The following is a 27,256-nucleotide window of genomic DNA, read 5'->3' as shown; positions in this document are numbered from 1 at the left end:
TTATTTGTTCATTTCTGGCATGAGGATGCTTTTCTCAGTGTCACTGGAGAAGAGGATGGTCCTCCCCTGGACCTGAGTCATGCGGGGCCACCCAATCATAGGCAGAAAGCTAGCCAGGACTGCGCTGAAGATAGCAGTCACATAGCCCCAGCCTAGCTGGCACTGGCCACTGTAGTACATGGAGGAGGTTCCACAGGCTTCCTTGGCAAATGGGGAGTCCAGGCTGATGGGGAAAACCAGCAGGCCCACAATGGTGGCAGTGGCTAAAATGGCAGGAAAGAACACCAGTGTGTCAGTCAAGGGGTTCTGGGCCAATCTCCATCCCTGGACTCACTGATCCACCCTCCCATCCACCCACTCGTCCATCAGTCTATTCACTTATATATTGATTCATCACCTTTCCTTTTATCCACCCATTACTCAACTAGCCTTCCACCCAACTGTCCATCTACTACTCACCTGTCCACTCATCTCTCCATCCCTCTATCCATTCGCTCATCCATCCATCTAGCCATCTGCCCACTTAGCCACCTGCACCCCACCCATCCATCCACCCACCTAATCATCTGTCCATCTATCCACCCAACCATCCATCCATTCATCTACCCAACCATCCATCCATTTATCCATCCATCCATGCACCCATCCATCCACCCACCCAATCATCCATCCATCCATCCATCCATCATCCACTGATATATCCATGGATACACCCATAATTTCACCTACCCACTCACTCATTTGTTAATTCACCAACCCACCTATCCATGCATGCATTCATGCATCGAAACTGTTTCAGGTGCTATAGTGGGCACTAATGATACTAAGGAAACGAGCTGGACACCTCCTCACTTTCAAGGCCCTTCCAAAGCAGGAGAATCACATGACCCCAGCTTCCTTTGCTGTTCTTCAGCCACATTGGTCTACTTACAGTTCTGTGAACGTGCCTTGCTTGTCTCCATGCTTTTGCCTCTGGTGTTCCATTACCTGGAATCCCCTTCTATATGTGACCAACTCCCATTCGTACTTCCAGACTCAGCTCAACTGATTCTCTTCTGGGAAGACTTCTGTACACCCCCCCCCCCCACCCTCCTGGAGTTTTTCCTTGTGTCTTGCGCTCAACCCTATTATGTCAAACACCCCTTGAGTTGTAATCACTTGGTGTGCCCCACACGCACTAGACCCTGTGCAAGCCTAGGACAAGGACTATAGCTCCATCCATTGACTCAACAAATACTTAGCGGATGTCTATTGTGTGCAAAGCACTGTCCCAGGTGCTGGCGATGTCAAAGCAGACATGTCCTCGCCCTCAAGTAGCTGACATTCTAATGGACAGAGATGAACAATAATCAAGCAGGCAGATACGGTAAGTGCTGTGAAGCATAGAGAACAAAGAATGAGGTAGGAGAATCTCAGGAGAGGGGAGCTCCCGTACCTAGGGTCACAGAAGACCTCACTGAGGCCGTGATATTTGAGCAGAGTAGGGGAGCAAGACCTGTAAGATATGAGAAACGAGAATTCCAGACGGAACAAGCATGGTGTATCTGAGCAACAGAAAGCAAGCCATGTGGTTGGATCATGTTGAGCCTGGCAGAAGGGGCAACAGGTGAGATTGGCGAGGGAATGAGGGTTTAATCAGGCGGAGCCTCACCGGCCATGACGAGGAGTGTGGATTTTACTCTAAGTGTAACAGGAAGTCACTGGAGGGTAGATAAGCCAGTCTGAGGGGCCCGATCTGATTTCAGTCTTAATAGGACCTGTTTGGCCAGCATAGCAGACAGATTCTAGGGGTCAAAGGTGGCAGCAGACAGACATGTGAGGTGGTTATCTCTCTAATCCAGGTGAGAGATGGTGGAGAATTAATTGAATGAGGGTTGCAGTGAAGGCCTGGGCTAGACCATCCAAAGCCTATGTATGAATTAGAGAAAAGCAACCCTTCTGGGGAGCTGCAGCCCTGCAATTTCAGAGGGTAGCAAGTGGCACATAGGCTAGATTTCTTCATCACTCAGCCGTCAGCTGGGCACCGCTGTGCAGTGCACAACCTGCCCAACTGTGTATGGTGGTCCTGGTAAGATGATACAAAGTGGATGGATGTGAGAGAAACAAAGGGCGGGGCAGACTATTAGGACTGGGTTTAGCTAAAGGCAGGAGAGGGTGATGTTAAGTATGCTGTTCCTTCCCCACCATTTCTGGCTTGCCAACGACCAGGAAGTCTATAATCCTAGGATTTATCTCTGAGAATCAACACAGGAGGCCAGACTCTGCTCACAGGTTCGTTCATTCATTCACCGATTCATTCATTCCACAAACATGTCTGGAATGCTTATGATGTGCCAGTGGATTTACCTGCAGCTGCCTGCACCCCTGGCATTGGGCCACTGCCCCTTCTGAGACACAGCCCTTTGGGGGCCAGGGCCCAGGACAGGAGGAGAACTGCACTGAAGGCCGACAAGAGCCATCCTCCAAGGAGAATTGCAGCTGAGACCTGTCAGGAAGAAAGAGCAAGGAGAGTGTTGACTGGGACAGGTAGGGGCAGGTGCAGGTGTCTCTGCTTATTGGGTAGCTACTGAATCCTCAAAACCCCAAGAGGTCTGTGCTACTATCACCCCCCATTTTACATATAAACAAACCGAGGTCCAAGGAGGTGGAGTCATTTGCCTCGGGGCACATAGCGAATTAAGTGGTAGAGCCAGAATTAAAATCCAGACTTACAACCACCATGCCCCACTTTACTGAGTACCTGCTATATGACAGGATCACCAGGAGAGGCACCAGTGTAATTAAAAGTTCCTTAGAGGTGCCGGACTGGGATTCCTGACCCATTTGGTAACATGCATCATAACTGAGACTTTCAACACCTTAGCTGCAGTTTTTAAATTTAGCGCTTAGAGGGTAGCCACGTAGGTGTGCGCAGGTTGTACACTGCACAACTCCTGGAGACGCAGTGGGATCATCATACATTTGCATATTGATTACAGTTGTTTTCCAGCAGATGGCAGTATAGTATCCCAAAGAAGGGGAACCTTTTCCTAATTTGTGCTAAGGTACTAAATGGACATGGGGCTGCTTTCAGAATCATCCTGGATGTTTGCTAAAATGCAGATAGCCAGACTCTACCCCATACCTACAGAGTCAGAGGCTCAGTGTGGGGTAGGGTAGGCGGTGGGAACCAGAACTTGGCTTTTGTTGTTGTTGCTCTGGTGGATTGGATGGTGAATTGGTGAGCCCAGGTCTCACCTTCCAGGCAAAGTCAGGAATGTCATCCAGGGACCTGAAGGTTCCACAGCTCTGGTTCCAGCCGTTACCCTGAGGCCAGGAGCAGTAGGTGAGGACGCCAAAGGAGAAGGTGGGGGTCTGGAACCAGACGGGAGAGCTGAGGCTGAGGGCTGAGATGCAGGCAAGGGAGAGTCCCAGGGATGCCCACACACTGCCCGCCATCAGGGGGTGTCAAGGACCTAGCAGGCAACAGGCAAGGATTAGTGGTGGAGACTGCCGGGAAGGAGAGAAATGGGCTGGGGAGGGTCTCCCGCTCCCCAAGTCAGGGACCTGGTCCTGTGTTCAGACCCCAGGCAGGTCATCAGCCTCCTTTTGGCCTCGTGATGCAATGGGAGGTGTTAATATCTGGGGAGCGGGGACAGGGCTTTGCGCTAACAGGTTCTGGAAGTAGAATAGCCCCAAATCTTAGAATAAATAATAGTGCTTAAACAGAACTTTGAACACACACATTCTGCATGGGACGTCATCATCACTGGTCCAGGCAAGTTTCTCTCGTTCATTCATTTGGTCATTCATTCATTCTCTCCACCCATCAAGTCTTGCACTGTCCCAAGGGGCTTCTTCTCCCCAGAGTGGGTACCTTTTTCTAAATCACACACAGACACTATGTTTCCAGCAACTACCCTGCCCATTAGCTCATGCCTTCTAATCCCAGACCATTGTAATTACTTAATGTGTCTTTTTGTTTGGAGGTATTTTTGCAAAATTGGTATGGCTCAGCATGTGTGTATTTTTCACTTATGTAAATGACATTATTTTGTACGTTGCATTTTGTTTCCTACTTTGGGCACTAAGCATAACGTTTTTAGGGTTGATCCATGTAACTGTGTATCCCTATTCCATTTAACTCGGTGTGAGTTTCCCAGGGGCAGATCCTGAAACAAGGGTTTGGGTGCAAGTAGTGTACTTTCGAGGCAGCCCCGTGGAGGAAGAAGTGGGATGAGAAGAGAATGCAGCCAGTTAAGAATGTGTTATGAAGCCGGCTGGCCCCAGTGTGACTCCGGGAGATGGCAACCGGCACCCCAGAGTTACCCTTCCCGGGGGCTGAGGGAGGCGTGGATTTTACACAACCAATTCTCGCCAGCCATTGGTTGAGGGCTGCCCCCAGCAGTGGGTGGCGGCAACGTGCGGATGACCAAATAGGCTGCAACGGGACCGACACTGTACGGGCAATGAAATGCAGTACAGGTGGAAATCCACTGCTGCGCGGAGACCCCGAGATGCCGAGGGAGAGTGAGCCGAGCCCGGCCGGACCTGCCACCCCGTCGCCTCCACCTGTGGCGTGGTATTATTCCCTTTGCATTTCACCAGCGCTAGCCCTCTGCCCCCGGCAGCTGTGCCGTGAACACCCGTGTGCACGGTCTTACGTGAGAATTTTGTGGGTGTACGCTTTGGAACACCTCGCTGCCTGCGATGGCATGTCTCTGTTTCCTCTGAGTGAGAAATCCCACCTCCTTTCTACATTCTCTCCCTCTGTGCCAGAAGGTGCCCAGGGGCCCGCATGCCCAAACATTAGACTTTGTTCTGTCTCCTCCCGCTTTACAGATGGGAAAGTAGAGGCGCAGAGAGGGTAACAGACTCCCCCAGACTGACCCAGGAAGTCAGTTTGGGTGAGTGAGCTGGAGGAGTGTCTAATAATAACAGCCACTGCTGTCCACATGCTCTCATGGGCCAGGCAATTCACACGCATCGCATAAGTCATAGGCTACGTGACGCCCCAGCCAGAAGACTAGAGGGCGGAGTGGGCTCATCTTTGTTGACTGGAGGAGAGCCCTGTTGTGGCCCAGGGGTCTGCCGGGCTGCACAGCAGCAGAGGAGGGTGGGTGCTATGACTTCCTGTTTTATAAGGGAGGACCCTGAGGCTCAGAGAGGTGTGGGCGACTCAGCTCAGGACATAGTTGGAAAGGGTGGCCAGGGATTCATACGCAGACCTGGTGACTTGGCAGCTGTCCTTGAAAGCCCAGGGTAATGACCCTAACAGTCACCGTGCATCGTCCACCTGCTGTGGGCCAGGCACAGGTTTGGGTGGCTCCCCGGGGGAAGGGAAGGGACGTGCCCAGGGTCTTACAGCTGAGATGTGGGACAGCAGGACTTGAACCTGGGTCTGTCTAATACTTGAACCAGTATTAAGTTGAATACTTAACCATGGCATTTCCCATCTCCTTGCTCGGCTTCATTCACCCCCCCACCTCTACTCTTCCTGCTATCTTCCTCTCCCCAGCTCTGAGCTTTCTTCTAAGGCAGGGCTGTATATCTGTCCCTCTCTGCTCAGGGGCATCTGTTCCCCACACAAGGCCAGGAGAGCGCCTCTATCCTGGTGATGGCATCTCCCTATATCTTATTCCAGAGAATTTCATTTCTCTTGCCCTGAGACGACTACCCCCGTTGTGTCTGTGAAAGTCCCAGGTACAAACCGACGTTCCAACCATTGACAGCCCAAGCAAATGCTTTCTCTTTGGGGAGGCATACAGGCTTTGAGGCCCCAGAAGTTCAATTGTGGCTCTCATATTTATTGTCTGTGTGACCTTGGGCAAGTCAGTTACCCCTTGTGAGCCTCAGTTCTTTTATCGGTGAAACAAGCCTTCTACTAGTACCTGTCTCATGGGTTGTTGGGAGGACTAAATGAGAAAATGTACAGAAGGTGCTTTGTAGAGTGCCCTGCACCTGGTACGTCTTCAATAAATGGTCATAATGATCGTGATGGTGATGGTGATGGTGATGGTGATGGTGGTGATGATGTTGACGGTGATGATGGTGATGGTGGTGATGGTGGTGATGATGTCGTGGTGGAGTGATGTTGGTAGTGGTGGTGATGCTGATGGTGGTGATAATGATGGAGATGATGATAATGCTGATGGTGGTGATGATGTATGATGGTGCGGATGTGGTGGGGGGGTGATGCTGCTGGTGGTGATGGTGGTAATGGTGGCAGCAGAGGTGGTGGTGATGGTGGTGATAATGAGAAGGAGGTGATGATGATGGTGGCAATGATGTGGAGGTGGTGACGATGGTGATAGTGGTGGCGGTGGTGACTGATGCCAGTAGTATCAGTATTATTCACAGTTGCCTGATGGCTCATAACTAGGATTAGAAGCCACTTCAAACTGATGAAAACCAAATGGAGACCCAGATTGCTCATGCAACTTGCCCAAGATCCCCTGGCAAATCAGGGGAAAACTGGAATCTAAGCCAAGACTCCAGCTCCCAGACTGATAGGCAGAAACACCTTCTCCTCCCCTCAGAACATCCCTACAACTCCCGCTCCCCAATGCCTGTCCCCTTGGCTTGCTCTCAGAGAGGAAGGGGAGCAGATGGGTGGGAAAGACAAGGAATGAAGGGAAGGGTGCCAGCAGCGGAGGGAAAACTGGTAATTACCCCAGCAGATAGGGAGAGCGAGGTTGGTGGGACGCAAACCACTCCAAAGGGAAGTTAAGACCCTGCTTCAACCACTGACCAGCAAACGCCCACCGCTACCCCCTTGGTGACCTCTCTACCCCTCCTGGAAGGGTTGGGCAAGACGCCTTTCCCTCCATCTCTACCAGCTCCTCCAACACATGCATCAGCACAAAGAGATTTTATGACCTAGCCTAGCGGTACAAGGGCCTCCCTAGAGTAACCATGCTGCAGTTTTCCAGAGGAATAATTCCAGGTGCTGTGGTGCCTCACATGGTCCCTGGAGACTATCTGGGGTGGCACCTGGACCCAGCCTTAAATGTCACGAAATCGTGGAATGCTGAAGTTAGTCAATTTTCCTTCAAACATCAAGAAGAAAGTCTCTGTTGGAGTAAAGCAGCTCTTTTAAAGCTTATTTATTTTGAGAGAGAGCAAGTGAGCATGAGCCAGGGAGGGGGAAGGGGGGGGGGGAAGAGAGGGAATCTGAGCTAACAGCAAAGAGCCTGATGAGGGCCTCGAACCCACAAACTGGGAGATCATGACCCGAGCCGATGTCGGATGCGTAACTGACTGAGCCACCCAGGTGCCCCAAGTTAAAAAAGAAATTATTAAAAAAATGATGGGGAGCCTTGAACAGGCAACAGAGTCCAGTGAGAATTTAGGAATGTGGTTGGGGTTTCCTTGTATTGGCAGTTTTCTTCTATGTTTTGCTGTGATACTGGTTGTCCATTAGGAACTCACATGTATTTTAATGAACAACTGAATTAAAGTCCAGTCTTATTTAAATAATAAGAGAGGCGGCTGGATGAGGAGGCTGAGGGGAGAAGGTTCTTTGCTAATAGGAACACTACTTAGACGACTGGAAGTGAGGCCCAGCAGGGCTGAGCCGGCTCAAGGCCACCGTGGTCAAAGCAGAGCTGTCCACCAAGCCAAGGGCACCTACACAGACTCCCCAGGGCTGGTGCTTTTCAACCTTGGGTCTCACTTTGGGCTCTAAGCCCGGCCAGCACTTTAAATGTGGCACGACTCTTGGGCTTGGAGGCTGGCCAGTCACTCTATCACTTCCCAGCTCTATGACCTGGGGTAAGTCACTCCATTGCTCCGGGCCTCAGTTTCTCCATCTATAAAAGCAGATTGGACATCCCAGAGGGTAGGGAGCATTGGGTTCAATCACTGAGCAGGGTGATGTTCTAGAAAGAAACGGACAGACCATCTTCCCCTTCCCAACACTGTGACCTTGGGGAGGCCATCCCACCTCTCTGGATAAGGGGGTAGGAGTTATGAAAGTTCAAGGGGATAAAATGCATGTGTGTGCCTTTCAGGGGAGGGAGAGAGAAGCTGGGGCAGGTAGGTCAGGGTCACAATGCATAGACTTTTTATTCCTAGGATTAGCAAAACCTCGTGGCCGTCTGCCAGCAAGTGAGATGCAGCCCCTTGAGTAAGGGAGAGTGGATTTTTTTAATCCTGCACCAAAATCAGCCTCTCCTGTGGGTTTGGCAGGATCCTGAGGGGTGTAATTCCAGCCAGGAAGCTGGGGAGCCCAGAACTGCCCAAGGCCCATGATTTTGCCTCTCTCTGGCTGCCCCAGTGGCTCTCCGGGCGTTTCTGACCTTGAAAAGCATTTTGTTCTCTGGATAATGTGCTCAGTGTCACCTGGGAAAATCACGCCGACCGTCCAGGTGCCCAGAAACCTAAATGAGGCATTATAACCTGAAACCACATCCGGGCAGGCTCCAATTAGCTGGAATCCACCTAAGGGAAGCTTGAAAGGGGCTGAACATTTTCTCCTCCAGCTCAGCATCTAACTGTTGATGACGGTGGAGGATTCTTGAGCGCTCACTATCACAAAGCCCCATTTGAAACACTTTCGGTGCCTTAGGTCATTTAAGCCTCCCGGCCGCTCTATGGCAGGTGCTGTTCCGGGAACTCGCGTTTTTACAGAAGACAAAATGAAGGCTCAGGAAGTAAGTGGCAAGCCCTGCACTCGGGCTCAGGCAATTGGACTTCTGACTCTGGGCCCTAAGCCCAAAGTGATGCTAAAAGGTTAGTTTAAAAGTCAGATACATAACCCAGCAGCTTCCTGGGCTGTCCAGGGTTAGGGCTTGGTCAACCCTCCCACCTGATCTGGCCAGAGAGCATGCATGTTCCCAGAGGAGCCACAGCCAGCCATAGCAGGCGGGGCTCTGGGACTCAGGAGGTTAGAGGTGGCTGCTAGTTCCTTGGTATGTCCCCACCGCCAAGTCCCTTTCTTTTCCCTGGCTTTTGTGTCCTTATCTGTTAACCAAAGGGGTTGGTCACTTGTTCACTCAACCTATATGTGCCCAGCCCTGTCTGACCCTCATGGATAGAGCAGTGGACAGAACAGAGTGCCTGCCCTCTAGGAGCTTTGGGTTTTGTAGGCAAGACAGAGAAACAGGAAAGAACAATGTGGTCCAGCCATCCATCCATCCATCCATCCATCTAACAAATATTTATTGGGTGTCTATTATGTTCCAGGAAGCATTTTAGGTGTTGTAGATTTAGTCATGAGGAAAATAGACAAATCTGTTGTCCTCACGGAGCTTACACTCTAGAAGGAGAACAAGACAGTAAGGATATAAACAAGTCAGCATATAAGATGTCAGTTGTTAATAAATGCCACAGAGAAAAATGGAGCAGGGAAAGGAGATGCCATGTGATTGGAAAGGTCATGGAAAGCCATGAGAAGGTGACCTTTGGGCAAGAACTGAAGGGGGAAGCCAGGTGGGTTTGTGGGAGAGGAATATTCCATGCAGAGGAAGGTGCGGGTACAAAGGCCCTGTGGTAAGCAGGCACTTGGCAAGTTTCAGGAAGCCAAGAGGCGGAGGGACGGGGGAGAGTGGAGAGCTTTGTTGGCAATGAAGATCTTTGTCTTTTAATTTCTGAGTGAGATTCAGAGTCTGTGGATAGGCCTGAGCAGGAGGGTGAGGACCTATCTTGTGTTTTACAGAGATCACTGCAGCTGCTGGGGGGAGAACCAGGGCATAGGGAGAAGAAGGGAGAAGCAGTCAGCACCTTTAGTCAGTCAAGTCAGAGACAATGGTGGATCAGATAGGCAGACAGAGAGGGAGGGAAGGAGAAAGGAGTGGTCAGATGCTGGATCTATATTAAATGTCAAAGGTCAAGCCAACCGGATTTGCTTACAGATTTGACACAAAGTGTGACGATACCTCAGGGCATCCTCAATACCTTGGGGTGGGGAGCCACAGGAGGGGTAGGTTTGCTAGGGGAGGAAGAGGTATCTAAATGTGATGTAGCCTAGGTCAGGTTTGGGATGTGTATTTTATGAACCCATCAATCAACAGATATATACAGACATGGCTTCAGACCAAGAGAAAGCCCAGGGCAATGTTGGGCTCAAGCACAGAGGAGGGGCACCTGATCCAGCCTGGGGAGCGGAGGGGGGGCAGGTGATGTCCAGGCTGAGATCTGATGCACCAGTTGGGACTGGGGAGGATCTCGACTCCCACTCCTGTCTCTTCCTCCCAGCTGCCCAGCCGGCTGAGCCAGATTTCTGCTTCTAGTCTAGGCTGCGTTCCAGGTTGGCTGTGTGAGCTTTGGAAAATCCTGCAGTGTAATGGCTCTAAGCCCCAGTTTCCCATTGCAATGGATTGAATGGGTGTGTGCCCTCAAAATTCTTCTGTGGAAATCCTGCCCCACAGGGTCATTGGACTAGGAGGTGGGCCTTTGGGAGGTGATGAGGTCATGAAGGTAGAACTCTCGTGAATGGCATCAGTACCCTTATAAAAGAGGCCCCAGGGAGCTCCCTCACCCCTTCGGCCACGTGAGGACACAGAGAAAAGATGGCTTTCTACGTAGTAGGAAGTGGGCTCTCACCAGACGCCAAATGTGCCTGCATCTAGATCTTGGACTTCCCAGCCTCCAGCACTGAAAAATTTATTTATAAGCCTCTCAGTCTGTGACGCTTTTTTCTAGCGACCTGAGAAGACCAAGATACCCACCCTCAGAAGGATGGCCATGTCCTAGACCAATGGGACTTACCTTTGGGAGGTGACAGAGTCCTTTGAAAATGGGATTTAAAACTATGGATGCAAGGTGCCTGGGTGGCTGTGTCGGTTAAGCATCCGACTTCAGCTCAGGTCACAATCCCATGGTTCCTGAGTTTGAGCCCCACTTGGGCTCTCCACTCTTGGAACAGAGCCTGCTTTGGCTCCTCTGTCTCCCTCTCTCTCTGCCCAGCTCGTGCTCTCTCTCTCTCCCCAAAATAAACATTTAAAAAATATATTTAAAAATAATTTTAAAAAACTATGGGATGCATTCCCCGTGCAGCCTTGTGTACACACACACACACACACACACACACACACATGTTATTTCAGGGGCTCATGGACCCCTGAAGCCCATTATGGCCTCTGGACAAGACTTTCCCCTCTCCCCCCTCCAGATTCTTCCCTCCAGACTCACCACACTTCAGGTCAAAACTCTCCAATGTGGCCTCTTCTGCTCAGGCTCCAGCTTTGAACAGAAGTCTATGATCCTGTAAAATGTTCCCTTTGAAGGAAACATTCAGGTTGGTGAATAAAGCCCAGGTGGGTGATAAGCTGGTGTGGTGTGTGTGTGTGTGTGTGCGCTCCTTAAATCAACAGGCTTTCACTCTGGGCTGCTGGAGGGGCTGGACAAGGAGGGAAAAGCCAACCACAAATCGGAATGGGGTATGGGTATGGTGTTTCCTGGGTAGGAGAAGGCATGAATAGGGATTAACTGATCTACAATTAAACAGCAGTTGTTGAAATTCATGGCACTGTGCTTTCCCTTCTGCTTTGGTAATTCTAGTCCATGGAACAGGCTTACATATTTCCCTGGGACCTGAGGATCTTCACTATAGCCTGTGAACTTCCAGAAAGTGGGCACTGGACCTGAAAATCTTTATCTCCAGCATCTACCTTAAGATTTCACACAGAGCAGGTGCTGGTCTTGTCTTTTGCTGTGAGACAATCGTAATTCAAACTGGCTCAAGTAGAAATGAGAAATGTATTGGCTTCCATAACTGACATGTTAAAGTTACAGCTTTAGGCACAGCTGGATCCAGGTGAATAAGCAATATCTTCAGGACTTCTCGCTCCCCCATCTCTCAGCTCTGTTTTCTGCTGAGTTGGCTTCACTCGCAGGCAGATTCTCTCTGGCTTCTGGCTTCTGGCTTCTGGCTGGCCTTCTGAGGCCAAAGGAAAGCAATTCCAGAGAAAAGAAAGCTTCTCTTTATACAGAGTGGCAGCAAGTGTTGTGATGAACTCTTGTGGGGAAAGCTTAGGTTACATGCCCACCCATGAACCATTCATTGTGGCCAGGAAGGTGGGTTGTTCTGATTGGCCAGACTTAAGTCCTGTGCCCTAGGATTGGGGGTAGGGGGTTGGGGACTGGTGATATGGTAGGCATGTCACAAGGTTCAACCCCCTGGGATGACATGGACTAAAGGTGGAGCATGGGGTGGTTTCTAGGAGGAAAACTAAGGTTAGCAGAGGATGTGGGATGGATGCTGGGCAGGTGAGAAAAAGAGATATCGCTCTAATGCTGTAAATGCTACCATGACAAACAGGGACACACTGGCTTGTGCTAGAGGAAGCATGAGGGTCCAGAAAATTAAGTGCAGAAAATGTGAGTGAGGCCTGAGGCCGAGGTTAAGTCCCAGCTCTGCCACCTGCACTTAGTGTGACATTGGTCAGGGCATCTCTGCCTCTCTGGACCTCAGTTTCTTTATCCATAAGATGGGCACATCTGGAGTTGATTATTGCTAGGGATTTCCCACTCATTCAGTCACTCAGTTCTTCATTTGTTTCTTTCTCTTTTTTAATATTTATCTTTGAGAGAGAGCGAGAGAGAGAGAGCACAAGCAAGGGAAAGACAGAGAGAGAAAGGGAGACACAGAATCTGAAGCAGGTTCCAGGCTCTGAGCTGTCAGCACAGAGCCCAACGTGGGGCTCGAACTCACAAACTGTGAGATCGTGACCTGAGCCAAAGTCAGACGCTCAAGCAACTAAGCCACCCAGGAGCCCCTTCATTTTTTTCTTTCAATCAATATTTGTTGAAAGCTTTGGAGTTAGGGAAAACTGGATCTGAATCCCAGTTCTGATGCTTATTGGCTGTATCAGGCTTGACAGATACACCTTTTCAGGCGTGCTCAGCTGTGTCCTTCAGAGCCCCCCAGCCACACTAGCCGCAATCCGGCCTCTGCTCGCCTCTCCCTGCAAGCAGTCGGGGTCCCTTGCTGCAGCCACTTGACCAGCTCAGCCTGCAGTGCCTGCAGTGGCCTGAGGACTGGGCCAGCCTCCCCAAATCCCCAGCTGTCGTCCAAGCTGATGTGACCAGACCGTCGGCAGTGGGGGCTCGGGTGCCTCCCCTTGCAGACTCAGGTACAGCTCTGGGTGGGAAACTGGCTTCCCTCATGGCTGCCCAGAGGCACAGGTGACACAACCCAGAAGTGAGAAGCAATTGGACCCAACCGTGACCGATGGCAGATAGGAGATGGGAATGTGTCAGTGCGTGCACGTCTTGCCTTTGGTCCCTGCAGTAGTTCACGTGGCCTCTCTGGAGAGGCCCTGAGTGCTGGAACTCCCGGCTGGCTGTGTTTTCATGAGAGGCTCTATTCAACTTCTCATGTGTTGTATGTGCTCACGCTCTTTCGTCGCCTCAGAGTCCCTTTCCTTCACTTTCGTTGGGTTGGGATTACGCTCCCAGCTAAAGCATTAGCAAGAAACTTTTGTCTCGGGCTCTGTTTTCCAGGGAACCCAGACTGAGATACCATAGCTGTGTGACCTTGAGCAATTTACTTAACCTCTCTGAGCTTCAGATCCCCGCATCTATAAAAGAGAGGGAACAATAAAGCATCTCTTACAGGATTGTTGAGACAGCCACAGGCAAAGTGCTCGGCTCAGTAAGTGACAGTTTCCATTTGTATCCTTGCTGGGAACCAGGCGCTGGGTCATGTCATGTGAAAACGGTTATTCAACATTCAACTCCGTGGATATTTCTTGTGTGTCAACTTTGTGCTAGTCTCTGCTCCCAAGGAGCTCACGGTCTAGAAAGGCAGGGATGTAATTGGGCAATTATACTACAGTGTTATTATATACACAGTGTTATTATATATACAGTGGTGGGTGGAAAACTGGGGGGCTGCAGTATGGTAGTCAGGGATGGTAATAAGAGGTGGCTCCTTGGAGGAGGTGATATTAAAGCTAAGATCTGAAGAATATTTAGTGGTTTCTGATGATGGGCAGGTGAAGGGCCAAGTGTTCCAGACAGAGGACATGGCATGGGCACAGGCCTGGCGTTAAGGGACAACATTTCAAGGAATATACTGGCTCCCACCCTCAAGAAGCAGGCAAACTGCAAGGGAAACAAAATGGGTAAGTGTGAACCAATGAAAATGCATGAATATGGTCTTTGCCAAGGAATATGTGAGTTCTAGAACTATATGGTTCAATATGGTAGCCAGAGCCACATGTGGCTAGATTTAAATTAAAATTAAATAAAATTTAAAATTCAGTTCCTCAGTCGCACTGGCCACATTTTGAGTGCTCAGTAGTCAACTGTGGCTAATGTTTGGACGATACAGATCTAAAATATCTCCATCACTGCAGAAAGTTCCATTCGACAGAGCCGCCAGAAAGTCTGAGAACAGAGCTGCCACATCAGGGCAGACTTCCCGGAGGAGGGGACAGAGGAGGAGTACCAGGAGAGTCGCTGGGTGGCACTGTCCTCTATCCCCAGGAACAGAAAAGCCAGGAGTAAAGCCAGCTAGGAGTTGGCTCTGGAAACAATGCACAACCTGACACCTCTTTGGTCAGGGTATAATCTCTGGGTCTGTGCTGGCTGGCAGCCTCTCACCTGGATTGGAGGACCCAGGAATGCAGGGGGAATCAGCAGAGGAGGGGCTCAACCAGGAAGTCCTCCCGCTCTCAAGGCCAGGAGCATTCTGGGAGTTGTAGTTTGGCATCTCTGGGATGCCCTCAAAGCTTGACGGAGGCAGAAGCGCTGGTGCTGGACCTGGGCTGGGCATCTCTCCGGGGAAAGAGCTGGTCAGGCTGGGAATGGATACCCCCGGGTTGGGGGTTCCTGCAAGTGCTGGCAGGAGGAGGGCTGTGTTCTCCCCACTGGTGCTTACATTGTGGGATAGAGAGGTGATGCCAAGATGGAGCACTAAGCTGGCTGGGAGCCAAGAGACATTCAGTTTAATTTTTTTTTAATATTTATTTATTTTTGACAGAGAGAGGGAGAGAGAGCACGAGAGAGCATGAGTGGGGGAGGGGCAGAGAGAGAGGGGGAGACACAGAATCCGAAGCAGGCTCCAGGCTCCGAGCTGTCAGCACAGAGCCCGACGCGGGGCTCGAACTCATGGACCGTGAGATCATGACCTGAGCCCAAGTCGGAAGCTCACCTGACTGAGCCACCCAGGCACCCCTGAGAGACATTCAGCTTAAACAGAACCCTCAGTCCACACATTCTGGTTAATCAAGATTTGCCCAGGAGAGACAGGAAGTTCCTATAAGGTTGGAGAGGAGAGGTAGCATATGATATGCTATCAGCTGTTGGTCATTTGTGCGTTTAACCCAGTATTTACCGTGCTCAACATTTATTGAGTGCTTACTGTGTGCCAATCCCTGCTCTAGGCACTGGGAATCAGGAGTGAACAAGAGACAAAAGTCTGTGCCTCCAGGAGGTTTCCAGAAGGGAGCAGACAATAAACAATGAATTGCCTTTGCTTCTAGAACATACACCTGTCCTGTAAAAGCCCTGGATTAAACGTGCATTTTGACAGATTTTAACTTTCAGTTCAACCATCCTCCCGTCTCCTACCCCCAGGGGTGGCAGTCATATTTAAAAACCACTGACTTGGGGCCTACCGATGATTGTGTTCAAGACATCCAGATGATAGAGGAGAGTGTCCTAAGGTATTAGATCTTATGGGGCCTCTACCTCAGCATTTTGAGTCAATTAGAGAGCGTTAGGCTGCTCCTTGGTAAAATGGGGCGGGGGGTGGTCCTAACCTCAAAAGGACTGTTGTGCAAATGGAAAGAGTTAACAGATACGGTATGTGTCTCCTGCAACAGAGATGTATTTCCTTACACATACACACACACACACATATCAAGATGAGGCAAGTGAGCCTCCTGTCAGTTCTCCCAAAGCCACGCAGTGTGATGTCCTTTTTCTCTCTTCTCACCTTTATCGAGGTCTAACTCCTCTTCAATAAATGCACATGATTTTAGGTCCTCCAGTTATTCATGCCCGGTGCATTTCCTTAGGAGACCTTGTCACCAATGCAGTTCAATTTATTTGTGCAATGTCTCACAAGAGCCTGGAGCTTGCCAACTGCTTAACCACTGGGTGCCCAGCACCTAGCATGCTGTAGGTGCTTAACAAAGATGTATGGAATGGAAGATAGCGACACAGGTGTTTTCTTGTTTAGGGGCGGCTTCCTACGATTCTCTCAAGTTGTCCAAAAGTCTTCACGGGTCTGGCTTCCCACTGCAACACAATGGCAGCGGCCGTCGCACGCAGTAGGCACCCCCACCCCCCTAATGTGCTGAACAGCTTCCCACACGCCCGAAAAAGGGGTGCAGTTCCCCTGCCCGCCGAGAGGGGGCGCTGGCGCCTCGCGCAGATCCTTCTTGCTCTGGGGCTGGCGCCAGCCGCCGGGATGATTCAAAGGGCGAGTCTTTACCCAGCGCCTCCAGAGTTCCCGGGATGCCTTAGGCTCTCGGGAGGGCAGGCCCGCCGCGAGCCGGTACCCGTTGCGGGGGATCCCGGCCGGCATCTGGGGGTCGTCCCGGGAACGCGGGCCGGGATCACGAGCACGTTCCAAGCTGCGCGCGGCGGGGTCGCACAGGCAGGCGCGGAGCGCTTCCGGGAGGAGTGTTCTCGCTGCACTCGCGACCTCTGACCCTAGCCTAGGGGCCTGCAGGCGCTCGCGGGTCTGGCCGGCCGCGCTCCGCCCCAGGCCCCTCCGCGCAGGCGCTGCCAGCCGCGGTTCCCATGGCGACGGGGGGCGCTTCCCCGCGCGAGGCCCCGCCCCCAGCAGGCTAGGCTGCGCGGGGCCGCGGCGGCGCGGGCAGGTACCGCGGGCTGCGGGCAGGTGGCGGCGCGGCGCGGGCAGGCGGCGGCGGCTGCATGGTAGGTTGTGCGGCGGCCGCCGGCGGTGGGGGCGGGCTGTCTGCCCCCAGTCCCCCGCCCGCGGAGGGGCTGGGGAGGCGGCGGTGGGCGATGGCCGCCAAGTTTCTGCTCGGCTGAGGCCCCGGGAGAAAAGTTGGCAAAGTTGGCCCGGGAAGAGGTGGGGACCCGGTGGATCTCCCCTGGCTCCGGGTCTGCGTGGAGGGAGGATCCCGATTTGGGAGCCGGGGGATCCGTCTCCCGAGACTTGGGAGTGGATCCCGCGGGAAGATCCCGCACAGGGCAGCCAATGGATCCCGCACCACCAGGCTGAAGACTTGGGAGTCGATCCCAGGAGTGGATCGGGCACCGGCGGCCTGGGGTCCCTGCCATTCGATCTCCAGCCTGAGGATGGCGGGGGTCAGTGATTGGAGACTGGGAGCTAGTTGATCCCTCTCCCTCTCCCTCTCCACGCTTGTCCGAGCCGTGGCAGTGGATCCTGAGAGGAAATCTTGTAGCCGGGAGCTGGGGGATCGCCGGAGATCCGGGGCACCCAGTCTGGAGCGGCTAGAATCTGGACGTCCGTGCGGGTTGGAGGCCCGGAGGTGGGCACTGGGGAACGGGGGTGTCCGCGAGGCCGAGCCCGGGGCGAGAGGATTCTGCGGGCAGCGGGGGCGTTGGAGAGAGCCGCGCGCGGGGCCCCTCGGGCGCCGGGGCTCCGGACGCGCCCTCCCCGCGGGGCCTGCGCTCCCCTCCGCGCGCCTTCCCGGGGCTGAGGCGCCCTGATGGGATTAAGGCTCAGCACCCCCTGCTCCTAGGCTGGCTCGGAAGGCCCTCATCTTGCTGGTGGCGGCGCCCGGAGCCACAGGCGGGGCTCTTGGGAAGGGAAGTAGCCCGTTGGCCCCCACCCGAGCCCGACCTCTCCACACCCTTCTGGCACACACTCGCTTCGGAGCCGGGGCGCCGCGCCCTGAAACCCGCTCGCGTCCTGTAGCGGGTGCGTGACCTCCGCGCGCCGCCTAGGTGGCCTGGGCTTCCTGCCGGCCGGCGCTGAACTTTCTCTACCCAGGAGCAGCCATTACCTTTTGGAAGGGAAAGGGCTGTACCTGTTGCACAAAGGAAGAGCGTTTTCTTTGCAGCTTCTTTGTGACCTTGGGAAAAACACTTAACCTCTCTGAGCCCCGTCTCCCCTTGGAGCAAAATGGGGTAGGATTGGGAGGGGGATCAAAGTCTTCTGAGTGGCCGGAGGGATTAATAGGTGTGATCGGTTTGAGACAGGGACTCTGTAATTAATAAGTGGGCTCTTATTCTGTGGCCATTTCTTTCCCGTGCCCCATCCCCTGTACTTCCCATACAGTATCCCAGGGGAAGCTCCAGAAAGGCAGCTTGCTGTCTTTTTAAACTGCAGGATTAGAGAGATGGTTAACTTGGTCTTTACTCCAAAGGGGTTTATTGCCCCTCTGATCCCCCTCGCAGAGAGAGAAGTTCTGGAGTTTGGCTAATCAGTAACCAGGGCATTTGGACGAGGCTTCTCCCTTAGCTCAGCTTTCCCCTTTCCCAATCCATGGAGGCTCCTGGACAAACACGCATTCACCTCTAGACACTGGCTTCTCATCCCTGGGACGGTTCCCAAGGGAGTTGTGTAGACACCAGTGCCCTCTTGGTGGTTCTAAGGGGAATCCTTTTTAAAGGATTTGCGTGCTTGACAAGGGCGCATTTACCCAAGAGAAGTGCCAGGTTCCTGTGCTGGACACAGACGAGGCCGCTGATTCAGTCAACCAGTGTGTGTATTTGAGTACCTACTATGTGGCAGACACAGGGCAAGTTAGGATCTGCCCTCCTGGCATTACATTCTAGCTGTGGCCCTGAGGCAGCCGTGCTGATTCTTGATGTTGGGGTTGCAACCACACCCCAGATTCTGAAGGTGGAGGACCCCCACCTTTGAGGTACCAGGGGCTTTTACTCAAGGCTGACCTTGGCAGGAAAATGGAACAGGCCACTGTCTGATCCTGAACATATATTCCCTCGCACCATCTCCAGAATACATCTCTTGACCAATTCAGAAAAAGAACCCCAGAGGAGTATTTTAAATATACTTCATTCATTCATTCATTCATTCATTCATTCATTCGTGCGTGCATGCATACATGCAATAAATATTTCAAGACATTGTGTCAAAGAGGAGGCTAGCAGTCATAACCTTGAGGGGTAAAGCCTGGTGAAAAGAGGCAATTGTCTAGAGGGGAGAGCTCTGATAATAAGCAGAGGGGGTGATGCCTGCCTTCTGGCATGCAGCAGAATGGGGGTCAGGGGGGTTAGTTTCTTGGAGAACTTGCCAGCAGGACGAGGATGGTGTTATGGGCCAGAAAAAGGGAACAGAACGGCCTGAAAACACAGGAGGGAGCATGGGGTGTTGGCAGGAGATGCTGGCCGAGGCCAGGTTCACTATTCCCAGGGGTTTGGACTTTATTCCAGGGCTGCGGGGTGCTGTGGATGTTTCTCTGTAGGAGGGGCATGGAGTCAGATGTGTGTTTTGGGAAGCTTGCTCTGCTTTTCTGAGGAGGCTGAGAGACCAGTGAGAGTGCTAGAAAAATCCAGATGAGAGGTGGTCGTTGTCTGAACTTGCATAGAGACATTGGTCAGGATTCTATTTAGGGAGCCACTCGGTTGCAGACCCCTTCCTGGAGGCGTAGCAGCTGGGTAGGCTTTCTGAGTGCCCCTTGTCTGCTTGCCCAGGGATGGACATAAACATCCAGGTCCTTGGGACTTCACACTTGAACTCACCACCTTCCTGTGTGAGGGAAACGGGGCTCGTTATTCCCATTTCATAGATGCGGGAATCAATAATGTGGCAAGGTCTTTGCCAGTCACTGTGGCAGAGTAGGGATTTGAACTTGCTTCCAAATTGCAACTGTGGATGTTCGGAGTCTGTGAGGTTGAGTACAGAAGCCTCAGGGTGGTGAGGTTGAGTCAGGGTGCAGCAGGGATAAACCCAGGGAGGCTTCCAGGAGGAGGCAGGGATAGAAAGGAGGGAGAGGGGAGGATAACTGGGGGCAAACCCTGGTCGGGCCTTTCCCGGCTGTGGTCTGGGACATTGTTCTTGTTTCGAGACCCAACTTCCTCATCTGTAAAATGGGCTCATGATAAGCTACTCCCCTCACTCTGAAGGGTTGTTCTGTGAGTTCAACGAGGCAGTACATGGAAGTGCCAGGCACAGTGTCTGCACCGGTCCATGCTCACTAAGTCATGGGTATGATTATTATCTTTATAGCTTGTCATCGGGATGTGTTTCAGGCAGGCAGCGCCTCTCCCAACCTGGTGGGGGGTGGGGGGAGGTGGGGGGCTGGGCAGCCACAGGTGACACTTGAGCTGAGTCTTGAAGGATGAGTAGGAGGCAAAGAGAGGACATTCCAAGCAGGAGGAGCAGCAGGCAAAGGCATAGCTTAAGCGGAGAATTGCATGCTAATTGCTATGCCCAGAACACAGAGTGTGCTGAATGAATGAATGAAAGACCATCGGCAACAAAAAATTCTCTTTACACCCCCAGCCACCCCCTAAGTATTCAAGCAGGAAGGCTTTGCCAGCTTTGGGATATAAAAGAGGGCAGGAAGATCACTGTCTAGGAGTTCAATATTCCTTGCCCCACTCACCTATCCGTATAGAAGTGTGACCCCAGACAAGCCACTTCCCTCTTAAAACCTCTGTTCCTCTGTGAAATGGGATGATTGGAGAGAATGTAAGTAAACCACAGAACACATCAGAATACTTGCTGTTCACTGAACCCTTCCTGTGTGCCAGGCTCTGGGCTAAACTCTTTGTTCTTTTTTTATTTTTCACGACAAACCTGGGCGATGCCTGTTTTGGGGACCCTTGATTTTGCAGTTTTTGAAAGTGAGCCTTGGGGGAGTCCTATCCACTCCCGCTACTCAAACTCTTTTATTTATTTATTTACCAAAAATATTTTAATGTTTGTTTACTTTTGGGAGAGAGAGAGAGAGTGAGAGTGCGCGCGTGCAGGCTCATGCAAGTGGGGGAGGGGCAGAGAGAGGGAGACAGAATCCAAAGCAGGATCCAGGCTCTCAGCTGTCAGCACAGAGACTGACGTGTGAGGCTGGAACTCACGAACCGCAAGATCACGACCTGAGCCGCAGTCGGATGCTTAACCGACTGAGTCACCCAGGTGCCCCTCGAACTCTTATCATTTAAAAGGATGCTGATACACTGTTTCAATTGAGGGACACACAAGCACATGCATGTACATTTTTTTCCTTTGTGTGATGAATATTTTATCGAGCATTGTATGTGGCAGTTCAAAAGAGCTTCTGCCCTCAGGAATCCACTCCTCAGGAATCTGGTCGATCACATGGGAGGAAAAGTGGCAGAGAGGCAAAGGGAGACAGGTATGCAGATGATTATGGATTGACTTCTACAGGGTAGTTATCACTGCTCCCTTTGTTAATTGCTCAGTTAATGGACCTTTGAAATGTACTGTAGCCTTGTCTCTATTATAAATATGTCCTCAAAGCGTGATCTTGGGATATTTGCGTCACTGAGTCAGAAGTGATACACACACATACATTTGCTGCATATATACATTTTTTTGTATTGTGAAAATAACATGTAACACACCAGAAACTTCAAAGATGGCCAAATGCTACTGTTTTAAGTGGCAAGCCAGTCCCCCCTGCCAGCCTTTATCACCCTCTGCGATTATCTTGAGTTACTTTTATGTTCACTCTGGAGCCACATGGAAGGAATTGACTCTGAGTTCTGCCACATATTGGCTGGGTGACCCTGGGCAGGTGACTTAACCTCTCTGAGCCCCAGTGCCCTCGGTAGTAACCAGGGGTAAATTGTGGGTGGTGAGGGTTGCTGAGCTGAGTAAATGAGAAGGGCCTGGCACAGGGTCAGTGCTCCATATGTGTTGATTGCTACTCTTCCTTTTCTTGTTACTTGTTGTGGTAGGGGGGTGTTGCCCCCTCCCCCTAGACTTTGTGCTCCAAGAAGGCAGGAACCCTGTCTTCGCTTGTTTCTTCAGCCCACAGTTGTGGAATAAACAAATGAATCAATATGTGTAGACATATTCTTTTAACAATAGCAATTATAAAACAAAGAATTTCATCCATAAATCAAAAATAGATTTGGATATGTTCCCATTTCAGAATGTTTGGACTTACCCTACTCTTAAAAAGCTGAACAACACCCCCAAAGCCTGAAGGTGCTATTAGTTGTTGAATAGATCCTCTTTGGATGGGCATTGAGTTGTTTGGGTTCTTGCTGTGGCACACAGTGGTGTAATCAACATCCCTGTTCCTGTGTCTTTGCACACTTCTTGCATTCCATTGCTTTGCAGTCTTGCAGGACAGGTTCCAGGGTGTGGAACTGATGGAATAAAGGGTGTTTGGGATGTTGATCTCGCCTGCCCAGTTTCCCTCCTGAGCTGTTGATCTTTTCACATTCCTCCTAAGGCTGTGGGAGAGAGAACCTGTTGGCATATATCAGAGGGAGGGAACAGTGGATGACTCTGATTGGTGGCCATGGGAATAACATCTGGCGTGACAGTAGGGAAGGTGATAGTCCCTGCAGGCAGCATACTTTGCAGCCCTTGGGTTTTCATCCAACCTGCAGGGGACCGTGTCCTGGAAGGTATGTGCCTATTATACACAAAAGTCCACCTGCTTCTCTCTAGAAACATGTGATTTTGCATTGGTCAGGTTTTCCTATGGTAATACTGTGTAACAAGCATCTCTCCTATTGCAGTGGCCTTTAACGGCACACCGTGTGTTCCATGTTCCCGGGTCAGTGGATGGCTGAACTGAACTTGACTGGGCTTGGGCGGCCAGGCCAGACATCAGGCTTTGAGTTGGGTGCGTGTCTGCCCTATGTGTCTTCATCTTGATGCCCAGGCTAATGGTGGCAGCCACTTTTTGGTGGTGGACTCAGGAGCTCAGTGGACCCCAGCGGGCCCTCCAAAAGCCTCTACTAGGAACCTGGGGGTGTCCCTTCCGTCCTTCTTCTGTTGGTCAAAGCAAGTCACATGGCCAAGCCCAACGTCGGGCGGAGAGACGTATACTCCCCCAGTGGAGGCTGAGAGGGAGTGAGTATATATTTTCTGAGCAGTAATAACCTGTCACAGTCAGGTTTCTGATGGGGCAGGATGGAGTCTGGGTGGAGGGTCTGTCCAGAAGCGGGGCGGTGAGAACCGTGGCACATGATCTGTGTGGGATGCATCAGAGCCTAAGGAGACCTGATTAGACTTAATAACCCAGGACAGGAAGTTCACCTCTCTGAGCCTCAGTTTGCTCATCTGGAAAGTGGGAATAATATGCCCTCTCCGGCAGAGCTGCTGTGAGGCTCACATGTGGTATTGGATAAGGAGATGTTTCGTGTCTGTGACATGAGGTGCGAACGTGGGGCATGACTGTCCCAAAGGTGAGTCTTGCTCTGGATTTGGTTTACCATTCCTCAAGCTGTGGTACTTACCAGTGAGGCCCGTGGAGTGGGTGAGCACACTGAGGCCAGGGGGAGCCTCGGAGGGGTCAGGTTCACATTCACATCCCAGCTCTGCCCCCTGTGGGCCATGTGACCTTCGGCCAGTCTCATTACCTCTCCAAGCCTCAGTTTTCCAGTCTGTAAAGTGGATGTGGGGTCCGTGCTTGTGACCGTTGGGATGAAGTAGAGGAGAAGCACCTGGTGCCTGTGAGCGTGGAGCTGAGGTGGTCCTGCCAGGGGTGGAATGAGGAATTCTGCAGAATTGGCTCTTCCCAATACCCCTTGGGACTATCGCAGGGAATCTGCATTCAGACTGCCTGGGTTCAAATCCCAGCGCCACTACTCTCCAGCTGAGCGAGTGGCTTTGGGCCAGGCAGTTGGCCCCTTTAGGTCTTAGTTTCCTCATGTGTGAAATGGGCATGACACGAGCTCCTGCCTCATTAAAGGGGCTGATACATAGCACGCGCCATTAATGTACAGGCATCAGCTGTTACTGTCAGTATTATCTCGTATTATCGTTAGTCTGCAAAGGCCCAGGGAGGTTGCTTCTGGTCCTGGGGACCCCCAGGGCCTTGGCGGAAGGGAGTGAGGAGAGAGATGCTCTTAGGACCTCTGCTTCTGAGCAGGTGCCCTGGCCCTTCTGCTGCAGCCAAAGGAGGGCTGTGAATGGGTCCCTGTTCACATGACTTTCTTTCCCCAGGGCAGGCATTACTTGCTGGGGAGGGGCAAGGTGCCTTGCCAACCATGCTGTGCTCCCAAACCTGAGGCAGCCGCAGTCCAGCCAGGAAAGAGGCCTGGAAACTCTTCGTTTAAGGGATATCCACACTGCTGGTGGTGGAGGCACTCGGCAGGCTTCAGGAGCCCATGGCTATGAGAATTCGTGGAGGCCACCCAAGCTAGGCGCACGCAGGGTGACAGGTTACTCTCTCACTCTTTCAGTCATTTACACAATAAACATTGGTCCTATGTGGATCGTGTGCAGGGTCCTGGCTGTGGGGAAACTGGGAGTCTGCTGGGTGTCAGGGGTTGGGTTTCTGCAGGAAACTGGGTGGGGAAGGTAGAGATTCTGGGGTGCCCCACACATGGGATTCTTGTGTGGCCCCGGGCAGGTCACTTCACCTCTCTGAGCATTTCCTCATCCATGAGGTGAGTCTCAGACCAGGATGTCACCGGAGGTGGGAAAGGACAGCTTTTGACCTGTGTGAGCCAGGTGGCTTCTGCCCGGGCCTCTGTGCCTTCAGAAATTTGGGGTTGATGACTGAGGCTGCCTTTCCTCTACTTGCTGAGACTTGGCCTTTGGGCACACTGATGCTAATTGTAGTAAAATAAAACCAGTAAGTAGAGAGCATTCATTCCCCCCCCCCGCCCCCAGGCACTGTGCTCATCAGTGTTTCATTTCATTCTCATGCCCCCATTTTACAGGAGAGACAACTGAGGCTCAGAGAGGGAGTCGCGTGCCCACGGGTCACTACTGGGAAGGGAGGATGCAGCTCTTGTGTCCTGACCCCTGCCCGCTGCTGCCCACCTGGCGGTAAAGCAGGACAGAGCGGGACAGTTTGAGAATTCTGTCGCCTCTCCATCATGTCATTGCTGCGTGACTTTGGGCAAATGACTTGGCCCGTCTGAGCCTCATCTGCAGGAAGAAGATGCTAAGATTTTCCGTGTGGGGGTCCTTGTGGGATTGGGTAAGATGACTGTATACGAAGCCTCCTGTATACAGTAGGCACTTGAAACACAGGAGCCCTTCCCCGTACAAGATCAGCTTGGGGTTTTTAAAACAAAGGTGTGTGAGTTGCGAAGCCCAGGAATTGCTTTATAAATCACAATGTAAGTCTCTCTTGCTTGGAGTAGCAGCAGAAATAGCGATGGTAGCAATAATGGTAACAACAGCTTGGATGGATTCCTTGTATTCCAGGACACGTGGGACACGTGGGTTTGTACATTACTTTATCTGATCCTTTCCTGTATCCTCTCTTCAGCCTATGGAGAAAGGTGCTGGTGTCGGTCCCATTTTACAGATGAGGAAGCTGAGAGGTGAAGCACCTTGCCCACAGCTACCAGCTAGTGGCAGGCAGGGAGCACTGGAGCCCCTTTGTGCGTGAATGTCATTGGCGTGTCCCACCCCCCCCCACCCCCCACCACCACTGGGGACCCAGCTGTATTTTCAAAGGCTCCAGGTCAGGCTGCAGCACCCAGCCGACTCTGTTTATATTTATTTTCTTTGTGTGTTGCGGCCTCAGTGACAAAAGGCCTTTCTGGAACTGGCCTGTTTACCTGTGGGGTGGTACGGCACTCGCTGCTGGGGGAAGGAAACCCGGGGGGTGCGGGGCCTCCCAGAAGGGGACGCCAGCGGGCATGTTGGGTACACCGAGGTCACCGTGTGAACTCGCACCTGCTGACCTGCCCAGACGTGAAGCCTGGGCCTTGGTGGGCACTGTGCCCGCTGAGCCCTGCCCTGTGCCCAGGGCCGGGCCGGGGCGTGACTGGTCGGGGAACTCCCAGGGCCCTTTGGCCTGGAAAGCTGCCCAGGATCATTTTAGGCCCCAGCCCTGGAAACTCTTGTCTTTGTTTCTGGAACTGATTGCCTGCATGCTGGGGACTGTGCTTGGCACGTGAGGGCATCCTAGGTCATGGGAGAGAACACAGAGTGTAGGAGCATGGGTTCTGGGCTGGAAATTGGGACTCGGCGTTCCGGGACCAGTTTCTCTGCTGTGTGTCCTCGAGGAGGCCCCTGTCCCTCTCTGGGCCTCTTTCACCAGGAGAGGGGGACCTGGATGGGTAGCTCCCAGAGCCCCTTACTCACTCAGCGTAAGGTAAAAGTGGCAGAGTCTGGATTTGACTTCAGGCCTGCCTCCTGCAAACCCAGACTCCCCCTAATAACACTCAAGACAGCCAGTTGCCTTCTCCCCACCTCTGGCTGACCCCGTGGGAAATCACCTCTCTCCCCTTGGAATGTCCAGCGCCGTTCTTTCCTTCTCCTGGGATGGTCGATCATTTCCATCTTTGCCCTTTGCTAAGTGCCCACTGTGCACCCGGACCCGTGCTGGGCCCTGGGTCTCAGGGCTGCCTGGGACGCGGCCCCTGCCCTCTCCAGGGAGAGAGAAGAGGAGGCAGAGGGTGGTGTGATGGTGAGTGCAGGCAGGGGCCCAAGGGGTACTGGTCTCCTGGCCCCCCCCTTCTGTCAGTTTTGAAGCCAGACTGTTTCCCGTGACGCACCCAGGAGTTGGATGCGAGAGGAAGTTTGGGGACCAGCAGACGCCACCTTCTTCTTGGAGAGGCGACAGGTGCCCGGTCGCGGTCGGCACTAACTCTGGAAAAGCAGTGACGGTGCCTCCTGGCATCGCCTTCGTCCAGATGCCTCAATCACAGCCCCTCTGCTTGTCCTTCTTTCGGTTCATTCAAAAGGGGGTTTTGTTGGAAGTGGGGGGAAGCTTTTGAAAAGCTTCGGAGGCATTTTTGGAGTGCCCAGAAGGCCGGCTGAGCCAGCAGAACAAGTGTGTGAGGCCTCTGCCCCGGCTTCCGTTGGAGTCAGCCGGGCTCCCAGGGGGCTCTCCGGGTGTCCCCCAGTTCCTGTTCCGAGGCCTGAGTCATCCCCAAAGGTGGCTCTCCCGTGGACCTTAGCAGCCCCCTGAAGACACTGCCCAGGCTTGTCACCAGCCACAGGAGTGGCTTCCCTTCTCTGCCTCAGTGTCTACACCTGTGAAACGGGGATGCCGACACCTTCCTCCCAGCTTGGCCGGGAGCTCTGAACGAGGTCACTCGTGTGAACGTGGGGTGAACGTGGGGTGGAAGGCGAGTCGGTGCCCATCCTGTCGGGTGAATGGTGATGTTAGGTAAAGCCCCCACTGTGTGCATGTGTCTCTCTGGAGTGCTTCTGGTTTATGGCTGGTGGGTCCTTCTGCCTTATAGTGAGCTCACCTCCACACCTGGCCTGTGGTGGCTTGAGATTACTGCTTGTCAAGTGGCTCTGGTT

At 52.4% G+C, this 27,256-nt stretch overlaps 1 protein-coding gene across 1 annotated transcript; it reads right to left on the bottom strand.

The window, feature by feature from the left end:
• TMEM211 (transmembrane protein 211) lies at positions 1 to 3,746 on the bottom strand. Its single transcript, XM_043558080.1, has 3 exons — positions 3,238 to 3,746; positions 2,347 to 2,485; positions 1 to 263 (listed from the first exon to the last, which is right to left on the bottom strand). The coding sequence occupies exons 1-3, from the start codon at positions 3,436 to 3,438 to the stop codon at positions 1 to 3; spliced, it is 603 nt and encodes a 200-aa protein (XP_043414015.1). The 5' UTR covers positions 3,439 to 3,746.
• Positions 3,747 to 27,256: the final 23,510 nt, after the last annotated feature.

This window comes from Prionailurus bengalensis, chromosome D3, assembly GCF_016509475.1.
Source record: "Prionailurus bengalensis isolate Pbe53 chromosome D3, Fcat_Pben_1.1_paternal_pri, whole genome shotgun sequence".
NCBI classification, from domain to species: Eukaryota; Metazoa; Chordata; class Mammalia; order Carnivora; family Felidae; genus Prionailurus; species Prionailurus bengalensis.
The sequence above is the reverse complement of the archived record's forward strand: the minus strand, read 5'-3'. Positions and strand labels throughout refer to the sequence as shown.